Source organism: Chanodichthys erythropterus, chromosome 13 (assembly GCF_024489055.1).
Source record: "Chanodichthys erythropterus isolate Z2021 chromosome 13, ASM2448905v1, whole genome shotgun sequence".
Taxonomy (NCBI): Eukaryota; Metazoa; Chordata; class Actinopteri; order Cypriniformes; family Xenocyprididae; genus Chanodichthys; species Chanodichthys erythropterus.
This window is the reverse complement of record NC_090233.1, coordinates 25,028,374-25,052,101: the sequence shown is the minus strand read 5'-3', so window position 1 is coordinate 25,052,101 and position 23,728 is coordinate 25,028,374. Positions and strand designations below refer to the sequence as shown.

General features: G+C 39.7%; 1 protein-coding gene across 2 annotated transcripts in view; it reads left to right on the top strand.

Moving 5' to 3' along the window:
• Nucleotides 1-23,728, top strand: part of si:dkey-215k6.1 (transmembrane protein 132C) — a 267,107-nt gene that overhangs the window by 194,169 nt on the left and 49,210 nt on the right. For both annotated transcript variants that reach the window (XM_067407602.1, XM_067407603.1), the window contains one exon: nucleotides 18,617-18,800. In XM_067407602.1, coding sequence (XP_067263703.1) covers nucleotides 18,617-18,800 — 184 coding nt within the window. The remainder of the gene's footprint in view (nucleotides 1-18,616; nucleotides 18,801-23,728) is intronic.

Sequence of the window (23,728 nt, the reverse complement as noted above, 5' to 3'; positions counted from 1 at the left end):
CTGACGTTACTTACCAGGATTTGCAAGGAATGGTCGACGTCATTGCTGAGGAAAGCAGATTGTCTTTGTTTTCTGCGGAGCTGCACACGTGATCACTTTAGCCGTGAAATTTACTCAATTTATTTAAACTGTTTATTAAGATGGAACTTTATTTAGGAAAATTGGTAGGAAATACTTAATAATTTTAGTTTCTAAAACAGATCAGTACAAGTAAATAATTATCAAATTTCTATAAGAATTCACAAGAAATATTGAGGGTATATTAAAAATATAATTAGTTAGTTAAATACTTATTTATTTTCATTAAATAAAGTTAAATAATATATGTAAATTTTAGAGAAATTACCTGTTGGATTTTTAATTATTTTTTTTAACCTGACTCACTCAAAATATCACTTAAATGATTTCAAAAGATTTTATTAAGTTAATATAGGTCTTTATTTTTGTGAAATTTACTAAGCCACTGGATTATTTTTTACAGTGTAGTCGCCGATCCTGTGGGCTGTATCACCCACGGAAATGGTCGAGCACCGGCGGAAAAATACAAGATATTCTCCATTGATTTTAACCAATAAAAATCGATTGGAGCTTTCAGACACAATCTTCACCCTTTTTTATAGTTCATTTAAGGCCGTTTCTGTGGCGATATTTTAATGGCAAACGTCGAGAGTGCATCCAAGTGATGCGTGAGCACAAATGGCTCTGCTCTCGATCAGATCCTATGGATCAGATACATGTGCATGCTCAAACTCAAACTCAAATGGGCACCCACCGGCAGAAATATAAATCAGCGTCTATGGCCGCAGGTATTTATAGGTTGCTATCACTACAAATGCACAGATCCAGTATATCCGTATCTGTTTTCTTTCTCAATTGCTTACGTTCACGTAAAGCCATAAGTGACTGTTTACAATGATGCGGGATGAGACGGGCATTTTGACAAAATGTTGTGTGTCCATTTAAGCACAAATAGATACAAAAAGGAATGGAATTCTGTGTTAGCGTTCTGGCTCTGTGTGTGTTCACACAGAAAACAGCGTGCAAGTTCCAAATTAAGGTCTCTTTCGTGTCCTCTTGTGCTCAAATGGTTTAAAATCGTTTGAATGTTTAAACTGACAGGAGCTAAAACACTTGCAAAAGATACAGTTTCGCTCTATGTTGGTTAAACTTTGAAATTAATCCAAGAATCACATGCGTTTCGAACCGTGGGGCCTGGAACAACTATGATCCCTATACTTGCCATCGCACATCCTGCAATGTGACTATCAAGCGATATCGATATCGATGCAAAAATTATATGTTGTGCAGCCTTGCTGTGAATGTCATTTTGTAAAGACTTTTGCAATCACAGACTTGTCCGTTGTGTGTATGAATGCAGTATGCAATGCAAAGGCCTATTGTGGTAGCACACAAAGTGCTTGATTGTTTAAGATTGGCATAATTCTGAATTATTTTGAATTTGGTTGATGTTGCACTGCTTGCTTACAATGCAGACTGAAAACACTGGAAAGGAGACACAACAAAACTAGAACACTCTCATTAAAATAAACAAAGCGTAAACACAGTTTAAATAAGAGATTTATTGTGCAGTGTAGACATTGTTTGTTATAATGGGAGTCTGTTTGTGGACAGTCAGTGAGCTCGCCCTGAACTTATAGTCATGTGAAACAGTGTAAACTTGCGGTGACAGCTTTAGCGATTATAATGGGATGGGAGCATTCTAGTATTGTCACATTGCTCGCTTACTCTGTATAATTTATTCTAAATCAGCTTGTTATGGGTGTGTAGCATACATAAAAAAATATGACATGCAGTTGCCTCACACAAAATAAGTAGTGTTATAAGATAAGTGCAGCCAGCGGGCACCACTGAGCCATGGTACTTGTATACCATGTGGGTGACAAAGGGTTGAATCTGGATTGTTTTCTATTCTCTCCTGAATAATATCTAGTCACCATAATCTATATAATAAAATTCTTTGAATAAGCTGTTCACACATCTGTGCCATTCTAGTAAGTACCTGAATTTGTTGGAGTTTGTCAAAATTTGTTACAATGGATAATTTGTGAGACCACTGTTACTTCTAGACCCAAATTGAGTGTTTGTCTTGACAGATGCCAGCATGGACAAACAGCAGAGAGATGGAATACAGCCACTACAGCAGTAAAGCTGATACAGACAGACAGTACTTGAATGTGAGCCAATGACTATTGACATGATGTGAAAAAATAAAGGAATGCAGCACTAACGGTGCCTACTGAACAGCTTACAGTAGCTTTCACTGTAATTTTATGCTTAAAACAAGAAAAAAATTGTCATGTTTAAAATCTACTTTCTGAAAATTGTGATCTTACAGATTTTTGCTTGCCTTCAAGTAAATTTATTTTGTGTGAATGACATGATTTACTAGAAATCAAAGACTTATTAACTCTTTCCCTGCCATTGACGGGATTTTTCATTTATGAGACATCGCATCCCCACAATTGATGGATCCATTTTCCGTGTTATATTGACGGGGTGCTATTACGCAGCTTCTGAAAGAGTACAGAATCTCCGGATCAAAAAAAACAAAAAAACAAAAAAAAAACAAGAAAACAGAAACAAGCGATAAAAGCATTGCTTATGCATGTTGTAGTCTTTGATACATTTTCTTAGCTTTTGGTTCAAAATGTTGCTTTTTTTTAATGAAACTTACACACATTCACACAAGTGTTGATAAAAAAAAACAACCTTTTTTGTAGTTGTTTAAAAACAGAGGCTCTGTTTTGTTTTGATTTATTGCATGTTCAGATATTCATAAAAACTAAATATTCTGGTGGCTATGACATTTTTGTGAAAAGGATAAAAAATGCTGGCGGTGGCTGACAACTTTTTAAGGGCACCTATTATGCAAAATTCACTTTTACATGGTGTTTGACCATAAATGTGTGTTGGCAGTGTGTGAGCAAAACCACCCTAGAATGAGAAAAATCCACCCAGTGGTTTTTTTACAATCTCAATAATTCATAAGCACTGTCTCAGAACGCCCTGTTCTAAGATTGCTCTCACTGTGACGTAGAATTGTGCTAAGCCCCACCCACGTGGTTTGACTGACAATCTGGTTTTGGCATAGACCCCGCCGTCGGTGATCTGTCAACCATCCTCCATTGTTTCAACGACAGCCGGTAATGTCTCCTACGGAACATAAGTGTTCTGTTGTGGGATGTAATAATGAACATAGTAGTTTTCACTTACTTCCGACATCAGAGCCACTGAAAACGCAGTGGATGGATTTCATTTACGAAGGAAAGGCGCCACTCAAAATTCCAAAATACGTTTATGTTTGCGCGAATCATTTTTTGACTGATTGTTTTGAGAACGAGGGTCAATTCAAAGCAGGTCTTGCTTCAAAGTTAATCCTCAAGTGTGGATCGTTGCCTACTGTTCGCGATCCAACGTCACATCCAGAAGAAGTAAGTGTATTTAATGTTTTTTGAGCAAATAGTCATTTCAGTCGATGTCAGCCAATTCAATAACAAATGCGTCTAAAGTTGTCGTCGTAGAATGTCTGTGTATATAATTTAACCCCCAGGGGTCTGAGGATTTTTGGGGCCTGGAGAAGTTTTGACATGCCCTGACATTTGTGCTTTTTTCAGTTGTTCATAAACATATTAATGGAAAAAAGTGTCATTACACTGTATTCAGCACAAACTAGGCTACAATAATATGTGAGGAACATGTATGTACATGTTTGTGTTTTTGAAGGAATAATGTTTATGCGTGGTTATTGAAAAAACAAAAAACTTAAGTCACTGAAATAAGGCCAAAAAATATATATTAAATCTTTGTTCATAAGACTTCTGGGTATTGGAGGTTGTAGACTAGAGTTTTTGCTTCAGAATGAAGTAAAAATTATCCTTCCCACTCCTTCATATAAAACAATAGAGAGATTTAAATTTTCTAAGACACTTTTGGTCAAGAAACACAGTATGCATGGAGGCGTGAATCCTCATGTATAATGGGTGATTCTCACCTGAGAAGACAAAAGAATTGAATAATAATGACCTGAAATGACTTGCATATTAATGAGGCCGTTCAGTCAGGTATGCTGTGAAAAAAACCCTCTGTGATCATGCTGATAACAGGATTAAAGTCCACTCAGGACAAAAAAAAAAAAAAAAAAACATGATTTTTGTGATCTCATGCATGCACGTATTATTGCACATGATATGAAGAAAATTTTGTATAGGCCTATGTTAAATTACACTACCAGTCAAAAGATTGAACACTATACCATTATAATGTTTTTAAAAGAAGTCTCAAGTCTCTAACCAAATAATGGTTTTCTATTTTAATATACTTTAAAATATAATGTATTTCTGTGATGCAAAGCCTACCTCTAGGGCATTTCATATAGGCTACTATATTTGTTATATTATAGAGCCTAAATGTTGATGTGCAGTTGACAAACTATACATCATTAAAAAGATCTAAGACTCAAGCTTTGTTTGTATAGTGTGTATCTAACGTACTTAGCAAACGTTATCACAGTATTTGTGTTTGTAGTTTCAAAAAATTGGACGAACGTTATCACAGTGTGTGTGTGTGTGTGTATGTTGCACATCCATAATTGCAAAGGGGATGCGATTAAAACTCTATAAGTACATAAATGTATCAAATAACCATTCAGAGACGTCCTGCTCCATTCTCAGTTGTGTTTCTTCTGCCGGAGTCTCTTCATCATCTGGGTCTGATTCCGGTTCAAACATGTATGGCTGAATGCCATACAAAACAGCGGGTCTGTCATTCTCAGCCATTTTTTATTGCCATAGGTATGCAAGTTACACCCTCATCCAAAGGCAGGGCGGGGATATGCAGCTCATTTATATTTAAGGTGGTACACACCAAAACAGCTCTTTTTAAAACAGTCCCCAAAAATGGCAATTTCAAATGGTTATAATAAATTAACTGTGCAGTATTTTGTGCTGAAATTTCACAAATACATTCTTGGACACCCAAGACCAATATTACATCTTGTAAAAAGGGGCATAATAGGTGCCCCTTAAAAAAACACTGGTTATCAGTTTTACTCAAATTAGGGTGATGCAAAAATGAGTACACCCCACAACAAAAACTACTACATCTAGAACTTTGTATGGCCTCCATGATTTTTAATGACAGCACCAAGTCTTCTAGGCATGGAATGAACAAGTTGGCGACATTTTGCAATTTTTCCATTCTTCAAGAATGACCTCTTTTAGAGACTGGATGCTGGATGGAGAGTGATGCTCAACTTGTCTCTTCCCTATAGGTGTTCGATTGGGTTCAGATCAGGAGCCACTGAATCACTTTCACTCTGTTCTTCTTCAGAAATCCAACAGTGGCCTTAGATGTGTGTTTAGGATCATTGTCATGTTGGAAAAGTGCACGACGACCAAGGGCACAGAGTGATGGTAGCATCTTCTCTTTCAGTATAGAGCAGTACATCTGTGAATTCATGATGCCATCAGTGAAATGCAGCTCCCCGACACCAGCAGAACTCATGCAGCCCCACATAAAGTCACTGCCATGCATGCCATTCCTCTGCAGTGGACATCATATTGTGTCATGGGAAATAGTCACCCCAGTTTGGCTTTCTACTTCTTTAGATAACTGCTGTGAACTTGCATGCCAATTTTCTTCAACCCTTCTCATCAGAAGACGCTCTTTTCGAGGTGTTAACTTCCATGGATGACCTGGACGTCTCTGTGAGATGGTTGAAGTTCCATCTTTTTTCTTTTTTTTTTTCTTTTGTACCACTTTTGCTACAGTATTCTGACTGATAAGTAAAGCTTTGCTGATCTTCTTGTAGCCTTCACCTTTCTGGTGTAAAGAAATTATTTTCTTTCTCAGGTCTTGTGACATTTCTCTTCCATGTGGTGCCATTGCTGACAGCATGAAATTATAGTCAACTGTCTGCTGGACACCTGTGTAATGAATAATTAGACTCACCTGTGGTTGAATTCCTGTTAAATTAGACATTTGTAGTCTAAAATTTAGCTCTGCTCCAGAGACTTTCAGTGGGGTGTACTCATTTTTTGCATCACCCTTATTTGAGTAAAACTGAAAATGTTGTTTTCTAAGTTATATTATTAACCTTACTTTCATGTTTTAAGTTAAACAGGTGTTATATTAAACTTAGTCTTGTCAACATTTTGGAAATAGTTTTTGTGTTCATTGAGATGTTGTTTAAAATGTTACTTTTCAAAGGGTGTGTACTCATTTACGCTGAGCGCTTTAATAGGCTTGATAGTTATTTTATGAAACAACTTGTGTTTTCCAGTACAGACCGAGCCCTGCATATGAACCCTCTTGAGCAGTCAGTGGGGTTTTTGTGGAGTGAATATGCTTTACGAGGCTGCATTCAAATTCACTATGACCTAAATACTACATAGTACCACTCTCTATGGGGAAATGACAGCGTCGAAAGAGGCATTGTGTTCTTGACAGAGCAGAGAGGTGGAGAAAGGGAGAATGAAGGTGAGAGAGGAAAAAGAAAGATCGCTAGCATGACATTTCTGTCTCTTTTGGACTCTATAGCGTGTGAAGACTCTCTTGGCTCTGTTGGCAAGGCCATACACACACATGCATGCACGCGTACACACACACTTGTATGCTATTGTGTGGTGTGTATGATAAGGCAATGTAGCCGAACGGACCTCCGCACGGTTTAGCGTCAGACCGCTGTGCTCCACCCGTCTGTCACTGCGGTTACCGGCTGCTACATACTGGAACGCAACCGCAACCGCGAATCTCCTGACACATTCTGCTGCCTCCCTCTCTTTCTCTCTTTCTTTCTCCCTCTCTCTTTCATGCTCACTGTTTTTTACCCTCTCGTTCTTTGTCCCATGACAGCTTTAGTTCTGGCTGGTAGCCAGCGGTCAGTAACGAGGATATGACATTGTTCTTCTTCCAATCTCTCTCTCTCTCTCTCACACACACTCTCTTTTTGAATGCTGACTCTCTAACCTGCCTTGCTTGTGCATGGTAAAATAGCAATTAGGTCAGTGTCTAGCACTAAATTTAGCTCACCAAACTTCCATGAAGTGATTGTTCCTCTGTGCTGGGCTGAACTTGAGTCTGAGCCAAGACAAAGATGGGTCTAAACGACGCGTCTCATTGCTGCATGGGAACAAGACCAAATAGGCATACATTCTTGCACTTATATATGAGATCAGTAATGCTTCTGTTTTGCATTTTTTCCCCTTATTTACTACAAACATTTTTATTGAAATGATGACCTGAAAAATGAACAAAAACGTTTTTTAGTATTCGGTTTGTGCCCCTGTTGCTTGAATGGCAGCAGCACGATAAATATTTCTTATTCTTTATTTTTTATCTCTCTGTGTTTCTTTAAGATTATTCATAATCCTATTTTATCAGATTTAAATTTGATTTTGAATCCAAGAATCCAATTTTGATTTCCATTTTCTATGTGTATTAAATAAACACTTAGCAATGTACTTAAAACCACTCATATCACCGCAGCAACTGCATAACAACACCTGCTCAACCAACCAAATTTCTCTAGTATCATTGAGCTACTTTTGCACTGAGACATCACTCATTTTTAGCATGTATTTTCTAAATAAAATCATTCAAATCTATCACAATTTAAAGTCAGCATGAAGTGAAAATTGACAATACCTATTTTGTAAATGCATTTTATCTTATTGTGAAAGATTCATCTATGTGTTGCATTTTTTACTTTTTTTGATCTAGTAATTTTTTATTAAAATATCATAACTTGACTTTCCAGTCAAATGAGGCTTCTCTCTCGTGATGCATGTCAGACATTTCCAATCATTTAGGGAGTGTTCACACTTGTAGTTCAGGTCTCTTGGTTCTTTTGGTCTGAACCAAAAAAAGAAAATTATACATTTAGTCCTGGTTAGCGTTCTCACCAGCATGTGCTGGGCTAGATGCGCTCGCTATATGTGCATACATACTGTGATGGAGCTGACAACTCGTGAAGAGCTTATAAAATGTGTAAAGGAGTCAAACAGTGTCAGGAATCCCTCTGTCAGACACACAAACAAAGATCTGCTGCGAGGAGAAGCGGTTCTGATACCTGTACTGAACTGTGATGGGCAACATCACAATACAATGAGAAAAAAAAATCAGGTATTAAACGGTATTAAAAAGGTATTAAAAAACAGAATGCTTGAGAATTCTGTCCTTTTTAGGGTCACATCTTGTGACATCATGTCCTGTATTTGGTTGATTACATGTCTTTGGTCCATGTTGCATTCATATTTCAGTTGAACCATACCAGAGTTTGTTTGAAAGTGGACAGAGACCCATCTTTTCAAGGGTTTCGGTCCACTTGTTTGGTGTGCACCAGGGTTTGGATGGCAGCGTTCACGCTTATTTAAATGAACCGCACTAACAGAACAGTTGCACCAGAGTTTGTTTTAATTGAACTGAGTGTTTTTACAATTGACTGCTAGCTCACATTACAATCTGCCTTCATCCAATCAAAAAACCATGGACAGAATCAAGTCTTTTTGCTTATTTGATAATCCATTTTACTCAGATTTACATCACAGTACAGAAGAAAAGATCTGTTGCTACTTGCGTTACATCGCAACTTTAATCTCTTCAAGCAGAATGTCATATAAATCTGAACCGCTTTACAAATGTGTCCAAACTCCAGAATACTTTAATCCAGTGACAGATTAATTAGAGTCATCTTGACAACTGAAAGCCCTTGGCGTGCTCTTTCTGGACACCTGCGGAGGAACTCTCTTAAGTGATGTCCTGAAGTACACGTTTACCTGAGTGAACCCGTCACGGGTGACAAACGGTTCTTTAAATCTGTCTGACTGCACTTCTCCATCCCCTCTTGCTCCGTCCAGCACTCTAAAACACGACTTTCTCAACAAAGGTTAAACAACAGACAAGTGATGTATGGTTGTGTGTCTTCCTCTCAGCTGCTCTCGGTTTCTGACCCACGGTAAGATAAACACTCCTGCCTTTTCGGCATCTGTGGCGGCCACAGACTCTGAACCGATCGATGATGGCTAATTAATACAGCTGGGGACAATGGGACTCCTCTCTTCTCTCTTCTTTCCTTTGCTTAAATTAATTATGGCTGAGAGGGAGACTGAAAAATCCTGAATGAAAGTTTGTGTTTTGACTCCAATTCACTGGTGCCTGTACTTTCTCCTCGTATGCCTCCAAATTTCCTTTAAGTAAAGATAATTGCTCAATTGCATTAGGGTTTCTGAGGGGGTTAGAATACACACGTGATCACATGCACTTAAAAACACAAAAATGCAATGCTAATTACATATACAAGGGGTTATGTTATAGGTCATTGGTTTCGGAGGAGCTGTTTTCACTGTTTACTCTTCAAGCAGTTCTTTATAGTAATATATTTAACTATAGTCTTCTCTTAAAGGAGCAGTTCACACAAAATTGAACCTAAATTTGTAAAATTTAATACAAATTTACCTTCATGTTGTTACGGGTGGCTGGTAGAGAGATGAGGCAGATTTCCACGATAATAGAGACTTTACTTCAAACAATGGCAATGAACAACAGACAGACACCTTAACAAAACAGAGAACGGACGAGGAGTGAAGGGAGTGAGTGCAATATATGGGGAGTGCTGACAATAGAGTCCAGGTGCAGGTGATGAGTGACGATGAGGAGCTGACGAGGGAAGTGAGTGCAGGTGTGGAGAACAGGAGGATTCTGGGAAATGGAGTCCAGGGAAACAAGGGTTCTGTGACATTACCCCCCCCTCCCGGTAGGCGCGTCCTCGCGCCGTAGATGTAACAACCGGGAGGGGGGCGGGCGCCCTGGAGACCTCAAGCTGGTGCAGGGGGAGGAGCAAACTGGAGTGGAGGTCTCCAGGGCAGGTTCAAAAGCCATGGCAGGTCAGGGGCTGAAGGCAGCCATGGCGGGTCAGGGGCTGAAGGCATCCATGGCGGGTCAGGGGCTGAAGGCATCCATGGCGGGTCAGGGGCTGAAGGCAGCCATGGCGGGTCAGGGGCTGAAGGCAGCCATGGCGGGTCAGGGGCTGAAGGCAGCCATGGCGGGTCAGGTGCAGCGGGCAGCCATGGCGGGTCAGGTGCAGCGGGCAGCCATGGCGGGTCAGGTGCAGCGGGCAGACATGCAGCAGGCATACATGGCGGGTCAGGTGCAGCGGGCAGCCATGGCGGGTCAGGTGCAGCGGGCAGCCATGGCGGGTCAGGAGCCGAAGCCTTCGAGGCGTTGAGCCCAGGCGTCGCTGAAGGACTGGCGGGTGATGGCGGAACCGAAGGCTCCGCCGACCGAAGCGCAGCCGGGGCTCCAGAAGGCCGCAGTGAAAGCAGAAGGACAGCCAACAAAACGAACACCGGGGGGAGTGAGGAGGCCAACTGAATCCGAGGGACGGAGTGACGGAGCGGAGACGGAGGAGTGAAGTCCAGAGGGGAGGGCAGGCTGATGAATGACCAAGGTGTGAGTGGAGGCAGGATGGAGACTGGTGAAGCTGGAGGACTGATGGGCAACGGTGGAGCAGAGGGAGGTTGGAGCCGGGGTGAAGGTAATCGCCCAGAGGTCCGAGGTGGAGATCTGGGCGAGGGGGCTTGAGGTGGAGGTGCAGTATAGACATGACTTGGAGGAGGCGGGAGAGGGAGGCAGGGAGGGAAAACAGTCTTTGGGCTGGAGGGTTCAAAAACACAGTTCATAGGAGCAGTAGGTTCGGCGGCGGCGGCTGGAGCGGCTGGCTCGGCGGCGGCGGCTGGCTCGGCGGCGGCGGCTGGAGCGGCTGGCTCGGCGGCGGCGGCTGGAGCGGCTGGAGCGGCGGCGGCGGCTGGAGCGGCTGGCTCGGCGGCGGCGGCTGGAGCGGCTGGCTCGGCGGCGGCGGCTGGAGCACTTTGCTCGGCGGCGGAGACTGGAGAACTTTGCTCGGCGGCGGAGACTGGAGAACTTTGCTCGGCGGCGGAGACTGGAGAACTTTGCTCGGCGGCGGAGACTGGAGAACTTTGCTCGGCGGCGGAGACTGGAGAACTTTGCTCGGCGGCGGAGACTGGAGAACTTGGCTCGGCGGCGGAGACTGGAGAACTTTGCTCGGCGGCGGAGACTGGAGAACTTTGCTCGGCGGCGGAGACTGGAGAACTTTGCTCGGCGGCGGAGACTGGAGAACTTGGCTCGGAGGAGACTGGAGAACTTGGCTCGGAGGAGACTGGAGAACTTGGCTCGGAGGAGACTGGGGTTGAGGGCCATTTCATCCCCTCAAATACAATTAAAATCCCCACAGGCACTGGAGCTGGCTCTGTGGGGACTGGAGCTGGCTCTGGAGATACTGGAGCTGGCTCTGGAGATACTGGAGCGGGCTCTGGAGATACTGGAGCGGGCTCTGGAGATACTGGAGCGGGCTCTGGAGATACTGGAGCGGGCTCTGGAGATACTGGAGCGGGCTCTGGAGACACTGGAGCGGGCTCTGGAGATACTGGAGCGAGCTCTGGAGATACTGGAGCGGGCTCTGGAGATACTGGAGCGGGCTCTGGAGATACTGGAGCGGGCTCTGGAGATACTGGAGCGGGCTCTGGAGACATTGGGGCCGCTTTCTTCCTCCTCCTCCGCTTACTGGGCCCAGTAGCGGAATATGGGTCCAGCCTGGGGCAGGCAGGGAGTTCGCTGGAGCGGTTTGCGGAGGAAGCCAGAGGTTGACTAACTGGCCCGGCCAACCGTGTTTCTGGATGGACCGGACGACAACACTGATCCTGAACCTCTTTCACTAAGAATTTGGAGCCATTCAACCACAAAATTAAATTGATAGTTTCGCTTAAGGAGAAACAAAAAACAGGTTCATCAAAACGGATAGTGTCGTCATCCAATCCATCCAAAAACAGGGAGATCAACTGAGCGTCGGGCCAGTTAGACAAGTAAGCAAGCTCAACGAACTCCTCCACATACCTCTCCAGCGAACGTCCTACCTGCAGGAGCCCGATAATGCGTTCGCTGGCTGTTAGGGTGAGAGGCGATGGAGGAGCTGGATCCAGGGAGCTGGGGAAAGTCTCCATTTTTTTTTTTTCGTGGAAAATCCGGTCGGTTTAGGTCCGTTCTTCTGTTACGGGTGGCTGGTAGAGAGATGAGGCAGATACGGATTTCCACGATAATAGAGACTTTACTTCAAACAATGGCAATGAACAACAGACAGACACCTTAACAAAACAGAGAACGGACGAGGAGTGAAGGGAGTGAGTGCAATATATGGGGAGTGCTGACAATAGAGTCCAGGTGCAGGTGATGAGTGACGATGAGGAGCTGACGAGGGAAGTGAGTGCAGGTGTGGAGAACAGGAGGATTCTGGGAAATGGAGTCCAGGGAAACAAGGGTTCTGTGACACATGTCACTCCAAACCAGTTTTCTGTGCACACACACCCGAACCGTGCGGCCGCGCACACAGAAAGCCTCCTCTCAGACAGCGTACGGGTACTGAATTGAGCTCTATTTCGCGTCTGAATGGACAAATACACACAACATTATGTCAAAATGTCAGTTTTGGTGAGTATTTGTGTAGACAGTCAACATAAAAAGAGAACATGTAAACAGTTGAGAGAATATCGGATGTGTATCGGTGTATTGGATCCCAGTATTCTGACTTAAAGTGACAGCAGCCTAATAAACCTAATTCCGTCTGTGCCCTTAATATTAATCAAACAACAAAAAACAAAGAGAACGGCATTCACTACTCTTTAATAGCTTTAATAAGGATTAATTATATTTCATTCATACAGATAAATTTGTCTGCTTGAAAGAATGAAGAATGATGTACTGTATGCAAGTTGTTATAAAGAAAGCGTATATCATTAATTGAAAAGAAGACCATGTTCTTCTTTAGGAGAAGTGGTTTTATTGAATTTTAAGATAAATAAAGACATGCTATATGTCACAGCTGTTAAATGTGTCTGTATTGCATGTTCAAACTTTAATATTCTTATAAACAGGTTAATAGATGTTTTCTCCAGTAGTATATAATGTGTTTGGAAATTTGAGAGAAAATCTTAATTGATGCATTACAATTTAACTAAATGCATTCGATTTCAGTCGACCAAATCTACTGCAGATTAAGATGCCATTTAGATTTAATAGTCTACTGAATTGTTTTAGTCGACTAAAACTAGATTAAAACAATTCAGTAGACTGAAATATGACTAAATTTAAATGGCATTTTAGTCAAAAGACTATGACTAAAATTAAATCAAATTTTGCTGTCAAAATTAACAATGCTCCAAACTTGTATGACTTTCTTTCATCTGCAGAAAGAAAAAGGAGAAATGTTTGAAGGTATCATTTTCCGTTTTCTACCCATGGCATTACAATAAAATTTTTCAAGCCCCCAAAAGGAGGGAAAGGTACCATTCAAGTATCATTAAAGTGGTTCATATGACTCACTAATGCACTAAACTGCCATCTGAATTTGTCTGAAGCTGTACAATAGCTTTGTGTGAGAAACAGACCAAACTTAAGTTGTTATCCTCTGAAAATTTTGACATCCACTCTCTTTAAGGCATTTGTGAAAATTAATTCAAGATGTAGTGAATCAAATTAATGAATCGTAAGAACTTTTCAGTGAATCGATTGGTAAAACAATTCTCATTTGCACTTTTAAAATTGGCATCTGAAGGTTTGTTGTCAACGATTGGTTCTTGATTATGACACAAATGAGATCTGAGAGCTACAAAACATTCAATACTCAAATCTCCTTTTGCATTTTTGTGTTCCGCAGAAGGAAAATCATACAGTTTAGAACATGAGGTTGAGTCAGACTTTACATTTTTGAGTGAACACAGAATTCCCATAATGCATCTCTCCTTTGCCCTGCTTATCATACAGCCGTTTATAGTACTTAACAACTTTCCTTGCATACAGAGTAACTTTGCTGTCCTCTCTACTTCTCATCTGCTTCTACATAACTAATCCTCTTAACGCCTGTGAAAGTCCTGTTCAGCGCATTTGTGTTTGCGTATAATTGTGCGAGACCATGTGTGCATGTGGTTTGCTTGTCTGCGGCTCATTGTTCGGCATAGCCGAGTGTTTGGGCAAGATCGCTGTCTGACTCAAACTTTGAGTGAATAATGACAAAATGCTCGTGCTATTCAGAGAAATGACATTGCGCTTCCAGAAGAGACAGAGAGGGACTGTGACTGATTCTTTTTTCCTTGCTCTCATTCTCCATAACATTATTTATCTCTCGTTTTCTGACTGGCCGCCCCCTCCCTCTCTCCCCGCTCCCCGTAGACGTATGCCATCTCTGCAATAAAGCATTGTCTGTTGGTTTATTGATTCATTTACTGCTTCTAGAACATTCTTTTTGAAGGAGGAAGGGGTCAGACAGCAGCACATCCATCAAGCAGCCAATTGGGCGAGTGTAATTGAACTCATTTTGGGGGTGTCATAACAAGGATGGAGGGGGGAGGTGGTTATTTGGCCCCTGTTGATCTGAGGTCAAAGGTCAACTTGGAGCATTTAGAGAGGTGGTGATCTAACCAAGTGCGTTCATTCACAAGAAAGAGAAGAAAAAGCAATCAGGAACAGTTTCCTGTCATTCAAGGAAATGGATTTTGCAGGCTTGAAGCTTGTGTGCATCACAGAGCAAGACTTTTCACTCTAGACACAAAGTTTGATCCATTTTGTAATGTATTCAGCCAAAAACTGCCCACTTAGATGGGAAAACACTGATTGTCATTTAAAGTGACTAATCACTGGTCATTTTGTTTTTGTGCTTTTTAGGGGTGTGTAAACATGTAATTAATAAGAGCATTATAATAGCACATTAAACTAATAGTCTTTGATCAGAATTTCAGTTTCAGATTATTTCGCATAAAACAGCCATATACAGCTGTTGTAAATATCCTGTTTATTGCTACTAAGTGCCATGAATAAAACTATCTTGTGAGATAAAACTATCTCCTCTTAGAATGATAGTCTAATGCATACTGCACAAAAAAATAAAAAATAAATAAAAAATAAAAAATGATAAGAGCTGGCTGAAATCTCCTATTCCATGTGTTATGGTGTACAGGTTTTGTGAATGCATGCCCTTAACAGTCTGTGTGTGTCATATGAGACTGAAACTGTGGTTTCACGATTCTGCAATGCCTACAATGCTTTTTATCCTTTGTTCTCCGTTTCTAACACTCACACTAATGCACAGACACCAAGTTATTCATTAATTGTATTAAGATGCATTGTCTAACAGCTGTTACTATTGCTTGCCACAATAAACCTTATTTAATGGGCTTCTATTGCTCTAATTTCCTGTGCAGATCAAGCACTCAAGTTCGATCTGTGGATGTGATTACAGAGAGGAAACCCTTCAGATTGCTAATATCTTTCGAGATATTTTATGTGTATTAAACGCTCCAGAAGGTGCTCCAGTGAAACTTACACAGTAATTTAGAATCTATACATAATGAGGATATATATATATATATATATATATATATATATATATATATATATATATATATATGCTTTATTTATTTATTTTACTTTAAGTCACATGATTGCACACCTGTGAAAAAGAGCATGGCTGCATTTGAAATCTCTAACTATTTGAGTATATACTTATCTTCCTCATTGGCGCCTGCAGCTGTATGCATTGTGAGTACCATGAGGGCTCCTGACCTGAGAAACTTTTTCCATTAATATTTCGGCAGTTATTATGTCCCGTATGGGCCGTATTTCTGTTGACTGAACCAGTGATTCCAGTCATTCGTGAATTAATCGTTCTATTGAGTTGTTTCTTTGTTTTCGGCAAATTGGTCAAATGCATCTTAATCTGGTCTTAAAGGTGCCCTAGATTCAAAAATTGAATTTATCTTGGCATAGTTGAATAACAAGAGTTCAGTACATGGAAAAGACATACAGTGAGTCTCAAACCCCATTGTTTCCTCCTTTTTATTTAAATCTCATTTGTTTAAACGACCTCCGAAGAACAGGCGAATCACAACATAACACCGACTGTTACGTAACAGTCGGGGTGTACGCCCCAATATTTGCATAATGCCAGCTCATGTTCCCAACATTATAAAAGGCATTAGACAAGGGCAGCCTGTTAACGTCTGGAGCTGCACACAGCTGAATCATCAGACTAGGTAAGCAAGAACAACAGCGAAAAATGGCAGATGGAGCGATAATAACTGACATGATCCATGATAGCATGATATTTTTAGTGATATTTGTAAATTGTCTTTCTAAAAGTTTCGTTAGCATGTTGCTAATGTAATGTTAAAGTTACCATCGTTTCTTACTGTATTCACGGAGACAAGAGCCGTTACTATTTTCATTTTTTAAACACTTGCAGTCTGTATAATTCATAAACACAACTTCATTATTTATAAATCTCTCCCACAGTGTAGCAATAGCCGTTAGCCACGGAGGACAGCCTCAAATTCACTCAGAATAAAACTTTTAACATCCAAATAAATACTTTACTCACATAATTCGAAGCATGCATGCAGCATGCATGACGGACATATTGTAAAGATTCAGGAAGGATGCGTCTTAAAGGGGCGGCGCCGAGTGTAAATCAGTGTATAGTTAATGATGCCCCAAAATAGGCAGTTAAAAAAAAAAATAAAAAAAAAATCTATGGGGTATTTTGAGCTGAAACTTCACAGACACATTCAGGAGACACCTTAGACTTATATTACATCTTGTGAAAGAACTTTCTTGGGCACCTTTAATCATTTCGCATTCATTTGGACCGCTGTCCCACTGAATCATCTGAAGCGATTTCTCAGTCAGTAAAACAAAAAGACAGTATCGGGAGAACAAACAACGCTGTTTTTCACTTGTTTTCATATGCAGCAAATGGATGTCTTTGACAATTTTAGTGTCATTGAACATTGTTCTCAAGCTGTTTTATTGATGTCTTTCCTCGAATGCTCAAAAAAAAAAATCCCCCTCTGTGTGTACCATCAGATTAAATCCTGCAGGCGACCATGCTTATTTTGATTAAGTAATTAATTAAACATTTTAAAGTATGATCTGTATAGTATGAATGTGTGTTTTATTAATGTAATCCAGATATTTTACATTCACCATGTTGTAGGGATGTAACAATATCAAAATCTCACGATATGATAATATCTCAATATAGAGTCCACGATAAGATATTTGTTGTGATATTTAAAAAAAAGAAAAAAGGATGAATGAAGACTTTGTCAGTTTGAAACAGGATCTTCCAGTGTAGTGTTTTCAGTTTTCCTAATAAGGAAAAAAATATTAAACCACCAATAAAAAAAGTAGCAAGGGAAAAAAATTCACAATACTCAACTCATTCCTTTTTGTGTTTATTAGATTTGTAAAATTAGTTTAACACTTTACAATAAGGTTCGTTAGTTAACATTTGTTAACTACATTAACTAATAATGAACTGCATTTATACAGCATTCATTAATATTTAACGTTAATTTCAACGCTTACTAATACATCCTTAAAATCAAGAGTTGTATTTGTTAATACTACTTAATGCACTGTAAACTGTAAACTAACATGAACAATATGAACAGCTGTATTTTTATTAAAATTAACAAATATTAACAAATACAGTAACAAATATATTGCTCATGGTTAGTTCATGTTAGTTAATACATTGTTTAAATGTTAACAAATGAACATTATTGTAAAGTATTACACTAATTCAACTCAATTTGGATTCATAAAGACTTCACTAGTTTCTGAAAGAATGATTCAGTGATAGTTAACAGTAATTTTTGCCACCTAGTGGTGTAACAATGCAGTCAATATATTAGTTAGCCTATTTGAAGCATTTGATTTATTCTGTTTTGCATTCATTGTTATAATATTCATGAGGTGAGATGTCTCTATAGGATACGCTTCTTGCACTTAGTTCTAGATAAGAACGGTTCTTGGTTCCCAACCCTAGTTCCCACTTCCCTCCGTTCTGCTCCACTGGACTACACTTTTTGCCTGGAAGACATATCGTTTCATACAGTCATGTGACCACAATGATATTGAGACAATTTTGCTATCGCATTACCATGATATTGATATTACCGTTACATCCCTGCCATGTTGTCATTATTATCGTATGATCTACCAGTTTCAGTTGTGCTGCTTTACTGCAATTCACAACCCCTCTCCCATGGCCTCATGGTATAGTAAAGTGTCCATAAGATGTGCACTTCAGTATCTCCGCAGGAGTAGTAAATCTTTCAGGTTCTTTTTGCCTACGCTTTTATGAGTACTGTGAATTTGGAAATACTACTCTCTTCACATACTGTATACTTCACATACTATCGTTTTACTCTTTTGTTCACATACATATTTACTACACATACTTCACATACTGTTCACCTATTATATAGAAGTCGGATGCAGCCTATATCTTTTAAGGCCTCTTTACTATAAGGGCTTTTTAACGTCATCACATCATCAGTTTTTTATACTAGGTTTTGTAGGAGACCAATTGCAATACTGCCCCCTGTTGTCCTGGAGGATGTGTGAATAGGCATCAAAGCACAGGATAAAATCTGTCTTTGGGCAGTAGTGGTAGTACTAAAGCCTTTGATCTTGCTTGATCTTAGAGTGTGTCTCTCTTCCTCATCCAACATGTTTATTTTCTCAACAGACTTGACGGTTCCTTCTATGAGATCATGTGGGTGGACTTTGAGATTGACAATTTCATCAACCTGCGGTCATCGCAGTCCATCCGCTGGCAGATAGACTATCCCTCCACCGGAGCATCTGCAGAAGTCATCTCCACTATCTACATCAGCCAGAGAGACCTACAGGGTATCGTACCCATAGCTGAGGTGAGAAAACACCATTCACACAACCTTATCTCAATGTTTTCTAGCGCTGTCCTTAGGTAAAATGTGTTCATTCCTAAATACATAACAAATATACTGTCCCCTGATTTTCTTTCATTTGTAGATATAAAATTTTGGAAATTGCAGTGATATGGCCCTTTCACACAGGACGCTTATTTATTTCAATGGCTTGTGCCGTGCAAGGACAGTTTGCTGCTGCGTCGACCAAAGCACACGCGCAGCGGAGTGCAGCTTGAGCGCACATCGCAGTCAAAGTTCAAAATAGTTCAACTTTTGCCGCTGCGCTCCGTGACGATTACCCACACAGCCAATAAAAAAACGGAGCTCCTTCGCAAGCCTGAATTCTCTAAACTGTTCTCTGGACCTTAGAGTTTCATGCACCCACAGCCTCTTCTTCCTTGCTGCTCTCTTTCTTCTTCTTACTAGCAGGGCTAGTGCTAACACTCACTTCTTAGCATGGGACATATACATATTTTGCTGCTGACTGAAAGGTGGAACAACAATCAAATGACTAGACGTATAGATTAGAACTCCTGCTAAAAGGTTTGAAAACTCCACCTACTTTGCTCTGGCAAAATCGTTTTGTTTCTGAACCCAGCGGCGAGCGCAGCGCATTCCGCGTCCTGTGTGAAAGCTGCGATATACTGGGAAAAAAAAATAATAATTTAATTTCATAAATGTAGTCCCTTTTAATCATGCATAGTGGAAATTATTTAAATATCAAAATAAATACCCATATCTCCTTTATTTTAAAAGAACACTTAAACAGATTTATCTGACAAAAGGTCCTGAAAATGCTTTGTTCATTGGAGAACAATGCTGTGTCATTTAGATTTCAGCTTTGAATGACATTCTAGTCCTGGATATGCACCACTTTTCCCTTCTGTAGCCGGAATTCCCATTTAATGAAACTGAAGCCCCTGTTACTTGCTGCATTGTATGATTAATTTACATAATTTTCATGATAATTAATTAAAGTAACACTTTAGTTTAGGGTCCAATTCTCACCATTAACTAGCTGCTTATTAGCATGCATATTACTAGGATATTGGCTGTTTATTAGTACTTATAAAGCACACATTAATGATTTATTCTGCATGACCTTATTCTACATCCCTTAATCCTGCCCAATTCCTAAACTTTAACTACCTTACTAACCATTAATAAGCTGTAATTAGGAGTTTATTGAGGCAAAAGTCATAGTTAATAGTGAGAATTGGACCCTATTCTGAAGTGTGACTGTAATTAATTAGTGGGAGAGAGAGGGGGGGGTATGTTATCGTGAAAGTTCTTCAAGCCAGAACTCAAACTCAGTTTGCTATATGTCAGTGTGTTCCCCACAAAGCTATCAGTGCCAACATATTTATTTATTTATTTATTTATTTATTTCCTTCCTTCCTTCCTTTCTTCCTTCCTTATTTACTTACATCCTTCTTTAAAAAAAAAAAAAAAAAAAGAATAAAGTCACATTAAGTCGGTTCCCTAGCCAGAGTTCTCATTTAATGAAACTCAAGCCCCTGTTAGTTGCAGCACCAGACTTTTGACTTCAAGCTAACAGTCAGGTCCACTGTCCACTTATACGAGAAGATACTGTCTGACTGACATATAAAGCAACCAGCAACAGTTTGTTGTGTTTTGATATGTGCTGTTTAGGCGCAGGCAGTGCTGAATTTGATGATGAAATTGAATCATCCAACAAGTTCATCCACCTGAACTGTGTTTTAGGCAGGTGGGGATTAAGCTCTATAGGGATTTAAGACTTTAAGTCATTCAGTCTTCCTGACAAGCAGCCTCCTGTGGTTCTGTGTGATATGAACAACAATACTTTGTCATGTCAGAACCATAGGACGCAAAGAACGCTTATAGCAAATAGACAGCAGCAGCTATCTCTGTGCTCTCTAAAACACAGCATGAGCAGTCAATAGTGAAGATGAAAGAGCAAGAGAGATGTATCGGTGTGTTTGGCCCAAAGTTAAAGCTGGTGTGAAGAATTTCTGCTGTATAATGACTATTTTTTTCACCACATTACATTCATATTTAGAAAATCTTAATTTATCTTCATCTGATTCTTTTTTCTTGTTTATGTATTTACATTTTGGCTTCTTTTTTTTTTTTTTTTTTTTTTTTTTTTTGATGAGATATCATTGAGCTGACAGGAAATTATAATATGAAAATCCTGCATCAACACATGTGGTAACCACTAGGCCACGACCCAGGCACCTTTGTTGTTTTTTAATCACCCTTGTGTTTTGACCTTCAGATAGGTCAAGTCATATGTTTCTCCCCTGCTGTTTGGAGCTCCATGAGACATGTCTCTACAGCAGGGGAGAGAGGTGACTCTCACAGCCCCACACTAGGCTCGCCTGCTGGGGTACATGATTCCAACACACACATATCAGCTTGCTCTCACTATGAAACCTCTCGAGTGTTGAATGGCAGTTTCCACTGTGGAGGGAAAGTCATAGAGACTGAGGTGGGAGGATAAAGCATATTTTATAGCTATATATATATATATATATATATATATATATACAAACCCGATTCCAATATATATATATTATTTTTTTAAATAAATCAATACTTTTTATTTAGCAAGAATACATTAAATTAGTGACAGTAACTATATATTGTTACAAATAAGCAATACATTTGTTACTGTACACACACTCAATTTTTTTGTTCATGTTAGCTCAGTTCCATTGAATAATATTAATAGATACACCTTTTGATTTTAATAATCTATTTGTAAATGTTAAAATTGACATTTAACTAAAATTATAATAAAAAGTGTTTTTCATTAATAGTTAATGTTAACTAATGTTAACAAATTGAACCTTGTTGTAAATATTGTAAAACAATAAATGTATGTAATTATTATTAATGAATAAATTCTCTCTTTCCTTCAGTTTGTCTTTCCATCATCTCTGACATCCAGTCAAAACCTCTTAAAGTTAGAGCTTGTTAGAGTCCCTGGGTACCTGTCAGTAAAGAAAGACAGAGACACATGACATCACAGACTTCCAGACAGAAAAGGTCAGAAGATGAAAGCCGGCTCATGCTGGAGTCCTGGACTTCCTGTAGAAGTGGCCCAACACTGATGATTAACGAAGAACACGCACACGCACACGCACACACACACACACACACACACACACACACACACACACACACACACACACACACACACACACACACACACACACACACACACACACACACACACACACACACAGACACACAAAAGAGTAAAACGATAGGCAAAAGGAGGAGAAAAGATGAGGTACACTGTGCAATAAACGTAATGTTTTTTTGTAGAAGATTGAGTTTATACATCAGTAATGGTAAGTAATGAACTGTACCGCAGATGTTATTTAATTTCTACATCAAAAACTCACTTTCAGACCCATCCTGTGTGGATTTACCCCATAAATAAACCCTTAACAGGACAAATTTGTGCTCAGAGTAGCTTTTAGTACTTGGTGAGTTCCAGCAGAGATACGACCTATTAACAGTAATTTGCCTTGCTGTGTAGACGCTATTTTACCCACAATGAGTATGTACTGAAAGAGGCTATTTTGCCCCTCTCCTCTCTTTGGTGTTGAAAGCCAGTTATAAATTGGATCAGTGTGGCTGTTTCCTTACATCTGAGGTGCTGTGTAATTCTGCTTTGGGCTTGTTAGAGTGTTTTAAGCCCCAGACGGTGATACCTCCAGGCCATTTTCTTAGCTTTTTTCCATCTCTCTCTCTCTCTTTCTCGTACCTTCTGCCTTCATACTCACCTTTTCTTCTATATGTGTTCTCTATGTGACCCCTGTATCTTATCTTTTTTTGCTATGTGTATGTGTGTGTGTGCTTCCTGCAGTTTGAGTTGTTCCCAGTGGAGTGAGCAGAAGCAGTTGAGTGTCTGAGCGGTAATTAATTCTTAATTGGAACACTTGTTTATCTTTGTTGTTTGAAGATTCCAATGAGTTGCTGAAATACCCAGCGGGCCGTGTAGCTACGAGAAGGGCGGGGCTTTCAGCTGCGCTGCTTAATGCCAGTCTGCCTGCGTTTGTTTACATTAGGGAAAGATAGCAAGAGTGGGGCAAGTGAGCAAGAGAGAGGGAGTGTGATGCTTAATAGCAGCCGTATTTGAAATTACAAATTTGCACGGTGATGAGCCATTGCTATGGAGAGATGGGAAAAGAGGAGGCTTTAAATGAATTGCTTATGCAGTATTGTGGTTTATTTCGATTACTGTTTCATGTTGTGTGAATGATTAATGGGTTATAGCAATGGAGATGTATGGAAAGATATGAAGACATTCACAGCATGAGCGATTGAGGGGGATAGATGTGTTTCATGACGAATTAGGGCAGTAGAGAAGACTTCGGAAAAGAGGAGGCAACATCTTGTATGCGGGATTGGGCTTTTCAGAATGTAAATTTGTGGTTAATTTTTCATTTGATGTTTATACAGTTTTCATATGGCACATAGGACATCATTTTAACTTACAGTTACATACTATAATATTTATATCCCTGTATGGTGTGGTGTAGCAATATTGCAACATATTTTCTTTTACCTTTAAGAAAAAACAACATCATTGATAGAAATAATAGGGTAGTTTGTAATGTCATGAATGCTGTTTTAAAGTCTTATGATCTTTGATTTTCCCTTCAATACTTCTAGACACATTTTGGTAAGTTTCTTCTACATTATGCTGCATTTTTGATCGGTTATTTTGCTGAGGAAAATGACAAAATCTGAAGATTATGGCAACTCTGTATTACAGTGGAATAATGTGTTTTCGCATTTTTGTAAGTGACATCAATTATATTATTACACTTATTCATTTGCTTGGAAGTGATATGTGATTAAACTGCATTTAGAAGTATTTATAAGTAACACTATTATGATTTATATTTTAT